The sequence below is a fragment of the Phaenicophaeus curvirostris genome, chromosome 1 (assembly GCF_032191515.1).
Source record: "Phaenicophaeus curvirostris isolate KB17595 chromosome 1, BPBGC_Pcur_1.0, whole genome shotgun sequence".
Lineage (NCBI taxonomy): Eukaryota > Metazoa > Chordata > Aves > Cuculiformes > Cuculidae > Phaenicophaeus > Phaenicophaeus curvirostris.
Window position 1 is genome coordinate 72,105,828 of NC_091392.1, and position 14,063 is coordinate 72,119,890.

General features: G+C 39.0%; 1 protein-coding gene across 1 annotated transcript in view; it reads left to right on the forward strand.

The window, feature by feature from the left end:
• ABCC9 (ATP binding cassette subfamily C member 9) overlaps positions 1–14,063 on the forward strand; it is a 73,805-nt gene that overhangs the window by 1,861 nt on the left and 57,881 nt on the right. The window contains exons 2-7 of the mRNA XM_069862723.1: positions 5,604–5,667; positions 7,212–7,377; positions 10,014–10,155; positions 10,521–10,642; positions 11,711–11,877; positions 12,600–12,842. Coding sequence (XP_069718824.1) covers positions 7,233–7,377; positions 10,014–10,155; positions 10,521–10,642; positions 11,711–11,877; positions 12,600–12,842 — 819 coding nt within the window. The 5' untranslated portion in view covers positions 5,604–5,667; positions 7,212–7,232. The remainder of the gene's footprint in view (positions 1–5,603; positions 5,668–7,211; positions 7,378–10,013; positions 10,156–10,520; positions 10,643–11,710; positions 11,878–12,599; positions 12,843–14,063) is intronic.

The window sequence follows — 14,063 nt, forward strand, 5'->3', positions numbered from 1 at the left end:
CAATGCTACGTCATATTCAAGTTTACAACTTTTCCATTTCTTTTTCCTTACCAAAACACCTTTCTTACTCATGGTAAGTATTCTCGAATCTCTTTTGTGCTGATTTCTGTTTATTATATTATGACAATGTCAATACACCTTAACCCAAAACCAGAAAGTCTCAACTTGAGAGTGATGGGGATTTTAGGATGAAAATTTAAATGCTTAAAGGACATAATTTATTTTTGCTATTGCATTACAGAATGATCTACTAATCAGAAAGTTCATATTCTCATTAAAGTAAACAGGGAATCGGATTCCCAAATGATCAAAAGGAGACCTGAAACTTGTCTTCCACTGGTACCATCATAGGCCCATCCTCCTGATTGTTCTTTCCATCCTCCTCTTCTGTGAAGTTTTTCCTGTGCCTTTAGCTGGTAGCTGACTGCTCAGCAAAGGCCATTTTCAAAGTGGAAAGAAATAACACCTCTGAAAATTTCTGACCATTTCTAGAGTTTGTAAAGACTGCAGTTAAAGTGAGCAATTTGTCAATAACTTTAAAGGATAACAGCCTTCCCACCTACAAAGTATTAAATTGAAAAACTGCATGGTATTTGACACCCCTGTTAGGGTGCTGAGTGTAGCTGATACCCTCAAATAACACGTGCTTGTTATTGGAAGATCTTTATCACATCACTGCCTTTGCACTGACTGAAATACTAGGTTAAACTTAGTATGCCTGGCAATGCTATTATAAATTATAAAATTCCTGCTGTAATAAGTAGTGAAAGAAATCTCATCTTCCATCATCTTCCAACAGTCCTGGAAGACTGGGGAAGTTCCACTGGACTGGAGGCTGGCTGATGTTGTGCCCATCTACAAAAAGGGCCGCAGGGAGGACCCAGGGAACTACAGGCCTGTCAGTCTGACCTCAGTGCCAGGGAAAGTCATGGAACAGGTGATCTTGAGTGCTATCATGAAGCACATGCAAGAGAACCGGGTGATCAAGCCCAGTCAACACGGGTTCACAAAAGGCAGGTCCTGCCAAACTAACCTGATTGCCTTCTATGACCAAGTGACTTGGCTGCTGGATGAGGGAAAGGCTGTGGATGTGGTCTTCCCGGACTTCAGTAAAGCCTTTGACACAGTTTCTCACAGCGTTCTGCTTGAGAAACTGCCAGCCTCTGACCTGGACAGGCGCACACTCTCCTGGGTGGAAAACTGGTTGGATGGCCGGGCCCAGAGAGTGGTGGGAAATGGTGTGAAATCCAGCTGGAGGCCAGTGACAAGTGGGGTCCCCCAGGGCTCAGTGCTGGGTCCAGCCCTGTTCAATGTCTTTATCAAGGACCTGGATGAAGGCATTGAGTGCACCCTTAGCAAGTTTGCAGATGACACTAAGCTGGGAGGAAGTGTGGATCTCCTGGAGGGTAGGGAGGCTCTGCAAAGGGATCTGAATAGGCTGGACTGCTGGGCAGAGTCCAATGGCATGAGGTTTAACAAGGCCAAAGGCTGCGTCCTGCACTTGGGGCACAACAACCCTAAGCAGTGCTACAGACTAGGAGAAGTCTGTCAAGAAAGCTGCCTGGAGGAGAGGGACCTGGGGGTGTCAGCAGTGTGCCCAGGTGGCCAAGAAGGCCAATGGCATCTTGGCTTGTATCAGAAACAGTGTGACCAGCAGGTCCAGGGAGGTTATTCTCCCTCTGTACTCGGCACTGGTGAGACTGCTCCTCGAATCCTGTGTTCATTTCTGGGCCCCTCACCACAAGAAGGATGTTGAGGCTCTGGAGCGAGTCCAGAGAAGAGCAACGAAGCTGGTGAAGGGGCTGGAGAACAGGCCTTATGAGGAATGGCTGAGAGAGCTGGGGTTGTTTAGCCTTGAGAAGAGGAGTCTGAGGGGAGACCTCATTGCTCTCTACAGCTACCTGAAAGGAGGTTGTAGAGAGGAGGGTGCTGGCACAGGTGGAGGAGGTGCTAAGGGGCATGGTTTAGTGTTTGATAGGAATGGTTGGACTCGATGATCCTGTGGGTCTCTTCCAACCTGGTTATTCTATGATTCTATGAAATACATTATGAGGTATTGACTTTGGTGCAATCACCCCAACACATTTTGGTGGCCTACTATATTCGACAAAAGGGAAATTGTGTCTGGGAAGGCCATTTTTTTGTAATGGCTATAAAAAACATTGTCTTCTTTAAATGGGCATACAAGGGTCTCAGCAGTTATTCTGAAAGACTGCTATTACCTGATGAAAAATAACTTCAGATGGCCAACACATTTCAAAACCACTCGCTACCCTTTCATCTGTTCTCTGAATATTCATGGTTAGGTTATGCATCTTATCGTTTTAATGTGGCCGTCAGACTACTCCCATTTTTCACAGACATTGCTATTTGCTAGACAAAGCCATCTGTCTGTAAAGAAGCCTTCAGGACCAAAGATTGTGACCTGAATGTGAGCTTAGAGAAAAAGCCTTGGCATATGAGAAGAAGAGGCCTTTGCTTTCCAGCAAACCTTCCTTGTGCGTAGATAAAGATTTGCTAAGACACTTGTGATGTTTCTCAGCTGTTATGCCCCATAGCTCATGAGTCCTGCATGAGCTAACTTTGGAATTGAGGTATGGCAGCTGCAACAACCCATCACTGATCTCAAGCTTGCTGTGAGCAGGACTTCTTATGTTTGTAATAGCACTGTGGTGATGTAAGACCATTAATTCTAATACTGAACTAATATTTGCATAGCTCTCCACTAGACTGTGTAGCCTACAGCAAACCAGGCAACTGCCTACAGCACCAGACTGCTGAGGGTGATAAAACCATCTGGCTTTGCTGCTGAACTCACCTATATACAGTTCTAGGAAGCCCAGCTTTGCACTCCTACTGGTGTTACCAAGAAAAGGATCTTGGCAGACGTAGGGACTGCTTTGCACTGCTGCTAGGGAATGTGGTCACCTCTCTGAGTTATAGCAATCACTGTTTATATTTCTTCCATGCTTTGACAACCAAAGTCTCAACTCTCCTTGTGTATCTCTTTGATCTCTTCCTGTGTACTTACTGTGGCCTAAAAAATCTGTCTCCTCATCTTTGCTAAGGAGAAAATCATCTTTGTCTACCCTGTGGGAATCCTTGATCCAGATCTGCTTTCTGACTTGCTTAAGGCTAATGTGAAGATCTTTAGTGTGGTTATCCATTACAGGATTAGACTGTGGTTTGGTGTGGTCAGCATTCTGTCTTTGGCAATGATCAACAACTGGTGCACGAGAAAATTATAAAAAGTCTTCAGTGTATTTAATTACATACTCGCATAATGCTCAGTGCTGAGTGAAATAAACAGCACTTCATCATATAGGCAAGATAACACTATTCAGCTCTCTACAGGTCTAGTTCTGACTGAAGTCCAGCATTGGCTTACCAGAAGAGTTTATGGAAGAATAGTTTAATTATTATTAAGGGAACCAAATTAGGTCAGTGATCAGTCATAAAAGTGTTCTGTCTTCCTTTCTAAATCTAGCTGCAGTTTTTGATGAGTTATAACAGTAAGCACAACTGCAATTCTTTATATTTTTTTCCAAATTTGTTGTTTTTCTACTTGATGTTTTTATTTCATGAAATGAAAACTTACAGTTTTACAGAAGAGGAGTGCCTTTTCACTCTGCCTTTTATTGGTTATCTACAGTCAGGATCTTCCAAACTCTCAGGCTCAGCTTTTTAAGTGAAAATTCTCAAAACTGGGACTCATTAGAAATTAGAATAGCTGAGGCCTTTTAAAACTCTTCAAAATTTTTAGAATTATTAAAGGTCTCTTTAGCCCTACATCTCAATACTGATATACTGGTTGAAAATGTAATGTAGACTCTCAAATTAATTTGGATCTTTTGAACATGCTACTTGCACTCTTTGCAGCCCTGAGAATGTCTTTATCTGTAGCTATGCTGAATTTTGCAAGCATGGAATCTGAGCGTAGGCACAAGAAATTTTGTTTTATATTGCCAAACTTTCACTTGAAGAAGACTGAAAGTTACACTGTTTCCTTGGATGAGCAATTGCATCTGGAAACCTGTTGTGGTTCAGTCCCTGTTAACTTTGGTAGGGCTGCCCAAGCACTGTTGTTAAATGCCCTATACTGTCCAGAGAAATCAAGGACTTGTTCTTGTGCTTTAGGGGCTTTTCTTTCTGTCCTTCTTTGGAAATCAACACAGCCTGTTAAACCTTGAGGCTAATGAATGAGCTTCTGGCACGCTCAGATGCAGCAGAAAGTAATGGCTATTTTCAGCTTTGAACCAAATGGGACTCTCAAGTGTCCTCCCTTACATGCCAGTAAAATTTCATCCAATATATTTCCCCTATTTGTGAAACTTGATCAAAGAAGTAGAAACCACATGACATGCTTTATGCCTAAGGTGATGAGCCTGTGAATTTCCAGAGAGTCTCCTATGTATGTAATTTTTCCGAAAACCAAGCAAGTTCCAGTAGCTCGAGTCACATGGGCAAAACTGTGGATGGTGTATCAGATCTGCATTCTGCTCCAGAAATGGATGGGAAGGGAATGATGGAGTGCTTTCTTACTCCCTTAAAACAGTTTGTTTTAAGAGTGTTAGTTGGACATACTCCATCATAAAACTAAGAACAGCACAGATTCTTGTGAAGCTGCAGATGTGATTGTTGAAAGATACATCTTTATTGATAGCTTTTAGGAAGTACTGTTTGAGATGTGGTATGAAACCTCTACAAATTGATGACAGGTCCTAGCTAGATGTTACTCTGTGTACAATTAATACTCCTTTCTTCCATGGGAATGTCTACTGCTTATATTCCATTTCCTTTCCTTACATATGGAAAAAAAAAAACCACCACAACGGTTCCTTTCACTTCTCTTGGGCATGTTTTTAATTCTTTCTCCCAGATTTATTTTTGACTAGAAGCCAAAAGTTACACTGGAAGTCAATGATTCAGTGCTTATTTGAACCCAGGATCTTCCTGCCTTTTGGTACCAATCCAACCACTAGACCACAATAGCATCTTATGCTGTCTCAGAGAAGAGTCGTATTTGTGGGAAAGGGAGGAAAATTCCCAGCAGAACCCTCTTGGACTTCTGACCTTTGATAAAAATGAGGAAACAACACTTCTGATTTTCAAGAGATTATCATTAGCATTATGCTTCTCTTAAAGGAGTCATGTCTGGACAAAGTCCAGATTTTCCATTTCATGTGGCAGCTACTGTATCTTTTGCATGGTTAGAATTAATGTAGTGACATGTTCTACGTTTAAATACTGATTACACGGGTGGACGAGGTGCTAAGGGGAATGATTTAGTGTTTGATAAGAATGGTTGGACTCGATGATCCGGTGGGTCTCTTCCAACCTGGTTATTCTATGATTCTATGATTCTATGATTCTATGATTCTATGATTAAGCTTTTACAAATTAAAACCAAAGAATCTCTCTGCAGTTTTTTTAGAAGTTCCATATTTGTTTTCTTAATACCTCTTCAGTCTATTCCAACAGAATTCATATTAACATAATGTTTCTTTTGTGTTACGAGTCATATGCATTTATGAATACATAATATTTTTATACAAAAATAAGATGACAGGATGATAGTGGTCATATCACTCCTTTCTTTATAGAGAATGGGAAAAACTCTCCATCAAATTCTGTTCTACTGAAGAGCCTGACAGCTTTTGCACCACAGTAAGTAAATGCACACAATTTTGCAGGGTGTGGTCCATATATGACTCTCAGTTGTGCTTAACTTCTGGCAAATCTCAGGCCATAAACTGCTGATATGCATGGAAGAAGGACTGCATTTCTCACATTCTTTTCAATGAAACTTCTTTATGAATTTCACTGATGTATTTCAATATGGATTATGCTTTCCAGGTCCAGCACAAAATTAGTTAAAAGCAAAAAGGAGGGTTAGCAGAGGTTCAAAGTGCCTCTTTGAACGCTGTATTCTTTGATGGTCTATTTCTGCTTTCTCTAAGGGAGTATTTGATTAATGTAGGCTTACCTTATGCTTACCTTTTTTAAACAACTAGGTTCAGAAATAATCTAAACTATCTGAGGAAAGAAAGCAAGCCTTTCTCTCCCCATACAACTAACTTTTTTTTTTTTTTAAATGTATTCATGGATTTTTGCATGTCTATATTCTTATAATTCTGCAAAACTCATTAACACCAATGTTGTTGATGTATTCACCGAAGTACGCATATTTTACTGAACTGAAGATACTCTTTCCATTTTAGAGTGTAAAATTCAGAAAAACATATGTGAGCAAATGAGTTTACATAACCTATTCTACAACACTCTGTTGCTGTGTATAAGTCCTGGGAAAAGAAACCAGGAAGGAAACATTTTGGTTGCAGTCTTGTTTCATCTCCCTATAAAGAAGAATGGATAAATAAATAACACACAGGTTGATAAAAGCCAGAAACTAGCCATAACTCTGGGTCATGTTATGGCCCATGCTCTGCAAACACGAACACATGAATTTATCTTGGTGTACAAAGACAATCTTGTAAGAAACCATGGAAGTCTGAGAACTCCTCAGATGAAGCTAAGCACATGCATAAAGATTTGCAAGATTGAGCATAAATACTGATTTACTGTCTATGCAATCTTCAGTACAATGTACTTTGATTAAGAGTTTGGCACATCATCAGTAATGAGTAGTGTATGTGACAATTGCTGGTCTATGGTACAATGAAGAAATACAGAATATCCATGAATGCAGAGCTGCCAGATGGCAAATATCAAAAGTTCAGAGCTTGCACTGAAAATAATGTGCAACAAATCATATGAACAGAGATGTTGTGCAGAGAAAGTTAGCTCATCAAATAAGCAGTAGCATGCAGGAGTCAGCTTATGTGCAATTGACTTTTCTTATAAGAAAAGGAAATAATTATTTTTAGATCTTCCTTATTCTTTCTCTGTATTCTCATAGATCACTCGCAGCATATATTTGTGCCTAAACCAAACACTGGAAGACATCATGTAGTGTATTTAATGAGTATGTACTAAGCAGCACATTTATTAAAAACACAGCCTTCATTTTAATGTGTTTATACTTGACAGGTCCGAAAAGCATTTTCAAAATACAACTGAATTATTCTCTGTGGGTTGTTCATTGTTCTGCTCCTATATCTCTTTATTTTATTTATTTTGTGTTTAGCTAAAAGAAATGCTAGTAGTCTTGGTAGTCAACTACTGCTTCAACATGTCTCTCTTTTTTGTAGTAGTCAGACATTCCGGAAGTGATGAGGCTTGCATTTTGTGGTAACGATAATGCTTCCGCCTACAACATCAGTGCTGGCGTCCTACGAAATGTCTGCTTTGTGGATGCACTCAATTTGGTTCCCCATGTCTTCTTGCTATTTATCACGTTTCCAATTTTGTTCATTGGTGAGTCATTGCAATGGAGCTGTGCAATCCCATAAACACTTGAACATGCACTTATATTCAGTCATATTTTTATGTGCTTTGAGGTCTTGGTTCAAACTGTTGGATGCTTTGTATTTATTAATTTTAAAAAAGAAGTGACAGAATGGCTTGAACCCAGAGGATGTGAAGCCAACCAGCTCGAAATGTTGGGAATTTCAGATATAAATCCAAAGCATGAATAAAATGCTTTAAATATAAATCTTAAGCAGCATGAAAATCTGGATAAGAACCAGAGAAATCAGATCCAAATGCTTTGAATCTTCTCTCTGGAGAAGTTTTCTTCAGATTCGAAATTGGCAATTCGCAATCTTTGCTATTATTAGATATCTGAAGACTTAGGGTAAGGGGTCTGAGTTTCCTTCCCAGTTATGTGAATTTCAGAGAATATCCAAAATGTGCAATGTGGATCTAAGGTTAGAAGCAGCACAGGAAACTTTTAAAACAGAATCATTACTTCTTTTGCCAACATTTTTAAACATAAGTAGAAAAAAAGTGAGAATCTTTTTCCATGGCAATGAAAATAAGAAATGATAAATCTCTCTTGAAGAATCTAGGAATCTAGTGGAATGGCTCTAACTTGTATATTCTTATAAAACAGCCCATCTAAACTAGTACACTAAACATACTTTTTCTCTGTGGTTGTTTATTTATCCTAGTTATTTGCAGTATTGAAACAAATTCAATTTAATACTTTTCAGAGCTGTAAATAGTGTAAACATTCTAAGTGATCATAGGAGATAAAGAGATTTGAATAATCATCAAAAGGCAATAAGTATTAATAAAAATAAGTGTTCTGATAACTGCGTAAGAAATGACGTGTCAGTTCTTTGATGTTCCTTTCCAGGTGTTGTGTATATATGAAGTAATACATTTCTCTGCAAGGAAGATTTTAATTTAGGACTATATTCAAACTATGATTACGCAAAAAGAAGCTGAAGTGATTTAATAATAGGCAATCAGAACCTGTGGTACCTAGCAATCAAATCTATAACAAGATCCAGTGAGTGAAAACTAATTAAATAATTAAGCAAGGGAAGGAGAAACAAGATCTAACAAAAGAATAAGTAAAGACTGGAAAATCAAAACAAGGTCTGAGGGCAGAAATAATCTTTTACAACATCCCATGTTATACGTCAAGTTGTAGCAGGCTTTTTTAATATTTTTAAAGGTATTAGCCAATTAATTTTGAAACAGTATGGCAGCCACTGAAAATTCTCTTTATTTCCTAGCAAACCTATAATAGCTTAAACTGCACATTATGTTGTATGTATGTACGTAGGAAATAAAAATGAAAAGCTGCTTGGGAGACACAAAGATAGGAGCAAGGTCAAAGAAAGCCACGATAGATGAGGAAAAACTGAGGAGACTGTAGAAAATGCTTGAAATAGATATGGAGAATTGAGAATACTTTGTTCCTGTGATACTTTGCATAATAAACAAGGATGAAATGGTGAAATCCTGACAGTTTCCAAAAATGAATAAACCTAGGCTCTAGTATATGTGTTTCTGAGTCACCTGATGAGCATGATGAGATGCTGCATCCTTGTGTATCAAAAGCATATCCTGGATTTTGAATTCAGTTCTGTAATTACTGAAAGGAACTAGTACAATTCTCAATGTCCTAATTAACAACTTTGTGTTCGGTTTTTTGTGTCTTTACTTTTGTAAGATGTACTGTTTTGGGGATTCTCTGTGGGCTTCAGTGAATTCCAGAAGTAAAAGGGACACATACGGCCGTTTGGGCTGACTGACTCAGAACAGCTCTGTAACAGGGTGGTAAGGGACAGAGGACAAAGTGGCAGGCAAGACAAGACTTGCCATTATGAAAGGCTAACCTTTGATCAGTCCTCAGCTCCCCCCAGCACTGTCACATCTGTCAGGGCATTGCTCTCTTGCATCTTACCAGGTTGCTGGCTTCAGCCTGAAAAGGATAGGTATCATTTGAGGTGACCAGGTGAAAATGGGCTTCAAGATTAATTTGTTGATTAAATCAGCTGAGCTCTCATGCTGCGCTTGGAGCTTTAATGTGCCAGGAACACACAGTGGGCAGTGCCTGGGAGTGGAGACTAGGAAATAACAATTCAGCATCCCCAGAGACAATGCTCCCAACCAGGCCTGAGGCAGAGATAATAAATTTTATTTGTTTGGAGTAAATATATCTTTGAGGCCTCATTGGAAGATGCAATTTTTATATCAGTTGGAAACTTTGCCCACTCTTGTCTAAAACTGGGAAGGACACGATGACACTATCATGTAAGACCTGTCAGTTCTTGTGAAAGGGTGAGACTCTGAAATGTTTCTTTTGGTTTTCTCATCATTGATCTTGGCCAGGAACCTCTTCGCTCTGATTGCAACTATAGGAAGACTGTTGTCATGTTTTCTAGAGGATCAGATCTACATTATGAGGTGCTACATGGCAACTCAAACACCCTCCTGTTGTGTTATTAGTAACAACAACACCTGTGGTCTTCTAGAGGGTTTGTGCTGATTATATACTATTAAGTGTGACCTATGGATTAGTAAAGGGAATTGATAACCAGATCACTCACTGGCTGGCTGTGTTGTAACCTTCCTCTTTCATTACTGTTATTTCCCAGGCTGGGGAAGCCAAAGCTCCAAAGTGCAGATTCACCACAATACCTGGCTGCACTTCCCTGGACACAACCTGCGGTGGATCCTAACATTCACCCTCTTGTTTGTACATGTGTGTGAAATAGCTGAGGGCATAGTTTCCGATACGTAAGTGATGATATTTGGTGGATAGCCAAGCTAATTGCATTTATTAACATATACTGATAATGTGTGATGGGTTGGCTTGTAAGGCATAAGAAGTTTTTCCCCAAAACACATGGGGCATCGTTTAATGAACTGTATGGATCTGAATGGGATGAAGGTGAAACAGCTGCTCTCAGCACATTACTATTCTCCTCTCAAACTATAACAGCAATTAAATATTGACATAAGTTAAAATGTTCACATGGAAAAAAATCTTATTGTCTCTAGGAAAGTCATATTTGTCCTCTTAAACAGATTAGCAGAACATCTAGGAATATAACAATGGTGACAAAATCAAATTCACTAATTTATACCTTATTTATTTTCAGACAAATGAAATCTCGCCATCTGCATCTCTTTCTACCAGCTATAATGGGGTTTGTGGCTGCCACTGTGTCCATAGTCTATTACCACAATATTGAAACATCTAACTTTCCAAAGTTACTCTTGGGTAAGTCTAAATCTGATAGTTATGTACTTTTACAAAAAACAATAATTTAGCCAAAATCAGCTTGCTTAGAATGAAAAGGATGGTGAAGTGTATGAGAGTATTAAAAGAGAGGATTATTTCTCTGCTCTTTGAAATAGTATTATTGTAAGAGTTATTGCATCATTTTGAAGGTACATCATTTTTTTTAAATGATCACAAAAGGGAAAGCATACTATGCTTATTATATTCCTAGCATGATTTTTTAGGTATTGTTTAACACAACTTATTGTTTTGAGGCAAGAACTTGACTGCATTCAAACGGGCTATTTTAAAAAGCTACTTGTAATAGAAATCTGATTACAAACCATCCTGTGCCAATGACTGCTGTTTCACAACATCCATTGCAGTTGATTCTGAGATTACTCAATCTAATGATACATGCCTCCACTGACGTTTTTCAGAGGAGAGGTGAGACTATTTAGCTTTGAGAAACTGCTCCTTAAAGAATCATGATATCTGTCTCGGACAGGAGATGGTCAGAAGAATTTGACTAGACATTGCAGGATAATGTTTCATAGAAGTACATGTTCCAAATTACCTATCACTCAACCTGAACTAGCCATTGACAGATACAAATCAGGATGCAGGATGAAATTAAATTATATGAACTCTCTTTCAAAATGAGCTTACCCACAATGCACTCTGCTTTTTCAGAGAGGCAATATGATGTTTGTCAATTTAAGTGACTTTTACCTCATTTCAATAACAAAGGTCCTCTTCAGATTATCTTCAATGGACTTTTGCAATTTTGTGAAGACCTACCAGTGTGAATCTCTTTGAAAGGTGGTGGCCCAGGAAAGAAAATAGTGACCTGGGATAAGTAACTGCAAAGCAAATCTCTCAAACTTGAGTTCCTGGCTTGGTCTCACATCGCTCTGTGCCAGCCTGCACACTGCTGATACAGAGGATCACCATGTTTGCATTGAATTAAGCTATGGAATATTTCTGTTTGAGAGAGCTAAATCTCCTGCAGCACTGGTATGGCTAATTTTTTTTTTTTTTAAATATGTATATGCCCCTGTTTTACAGCTCTCTTTCTTTACTGGATAATGGCCTTTATCACCAAAACAATCAAGCTTGTCAGATACTGCCAGGACGGTGTGCCTTTTTCTCAACTGCGTTTCTGCATCACTGGAATTCTGGTGATTCTCTATGGGCTGCTGATGGCGGTGGAGATCAATGTCATTCGAGTTAGGGTATGTGGTTTCCTTATCAGGATCTGAATTACGGTTGGACTCGATGATCCGGTGGGTCTCTTCCAACCTGGTTGTTCTGTGATTCTGTGATTCTGTGAAAATAAGTGATAGTGTCTTGGAGATGACGATGAGTCTGTTGTCCAAGGTGACTCTGGCTTGTGCTGAGTTTAGGCCTAAGTTTAGCTTAGCTGTAAATGTCTGATTAATGCTATGGAAATCGATGGGACCTGGCATATCTTTAAAATGTATGTCTTTGGTGTGTCCTCTGGACTTGGTATGTTTATATGCCTGTGTATATGTATACACACAGAAAGTTCATACATATTTGTATAGATAGATATACATGTATATTTGTGCTTGTAAGGGTGGATGTTTGTGTATGCAATCTATACATTAGATGCTACGTTAAGGCAGAAAAACTGTATATTCAGGGAGTGCATCAGGTAGCATACGTTCTTACCCATGATAGTTTAAAATATGACTGTGTCCCAAGAATTCTTTTTTGTTGTTCAGATAGAGATTGGTAGTACATGTAGGTTACAGAGCTGTGTTCATATCCCATATTGCTCAATATTTTGCCAGTTATCCTGTCAAAATGGAAATTATTCTTGACCCTTAAATGCAAATTTGACACTATAGTTGCACTATATGTAATTTTTATGAAAAAGATGCCACTAATAAGATAATTCCTGAGCACATGCTGTCTATTTCCTCCTCTCCAGAGGTATGTATTTTTCATGAACCCTCAGAAAGTAAAGCCACCAGAGGATCTACAGGACCTGGGGGTGAGGTTTCTGCAGCCATTTGTCAATTTGCTCTCAAAGGCAACTTATTGGTGGATGAATACTCTTATTATATCTGCTCACAAGAAACCTGTGGACCTGAAAGCAATCGGAAAGCTTCCAATTGCAATGAGAGCACTGACAAATTATGTTTGTCTCAAAGAAGCGTATGAGGAACAAAAGGTAAGCAAAGATGTTTGTGTCACTGTTTGGCCTCAGAAACCATTGTGTCGCTTCAAATTTTTTTACTTCAATAAAACACTAGTTTTAAGAATTTGTAATTTAGGACTGTTTGTTCCACAGTGAAATGTGGCTTAGGAAGTTCCAATTCAATGGTTACTGTTTGAGTTTAAGCGAATTTACAGCAGGGGAGAGCTGCTAGATTAAGAGCAACTGGAAACAAAAACCTAACAGACTGATTATTTCCTAGATTTCATTTTAAAAGTAAAATCTTTGTTTAAATTTTAGATACTCATGACAGCATCTTAAATTAGAAGACATTCTGTCCATATTTTCAGCTGGAAACACTCATCTTCACTTTTTTTTCTCCAGAAAGGAAATAGCCAAAAACACACATCAAGAATAGCCAAAACAGTGGTGTCTTATCGACAGTGTTTTACTCACCAGTCTGAAACACAGAACCATATGGGCTGTTATAAAGAAATTTAGCTTCATCGCAGCCACACCCTGATTTCTGCCAAAAAAAAGAAAGATTTTGTGTTGCAGAAAGGAGGAAGGATCTGAGACCCTGCCCCCTGAATTGTATATATGTATCAATTTCAAGTGTAAACAGAGAGAATACAGACATTCAGAGGACTCTTTGTTCTGCACACTTCAGATAAAGGTGTTTCCCCATAGTGCATGTTTTAGAACTGCAACGTGAGGGAAAACCAGGAGGAGCAGCTCTCTGCTCCCAGCGACTGATGGAACTGCAGGCTCCTTCCTGTGCCCTCTGAAATGAAACCATAATATTTCTGTTTTAATAGATTTAGGTTGTTTCTCTCTCCTTTTGTGGTGGATTCTTACAGAGACTAGAGACCTACTAGCAAACTACTGAGTCATTGAAACTGAGCTTTTCACAACAAAGTAGAAGTGCATCCCTTAGGCCAGCTCCTCAAAGAACCATTTGGTGCCTAAATCCTACTTAAAAGATCAGAAAGTCTTAGGCACTTACATGCCCTGAGGATCTGAGTCTTTGTGCCATTCTTAATGACAGGCATGATGACTGGGTGCAACCATTTCCACCCATTGTAGCTGATTTACATCTGCAGATAGTGTGTGTGCCTGCACAAATACATGGTTCAGATGCCAAAAGGCAAGTTAAGTGTGTTATTGCTCATATGTATGCACACATGTAGTGTGTAGTTTACCTTGGTATGCACTGCGCATGTATGAAGACTTCTG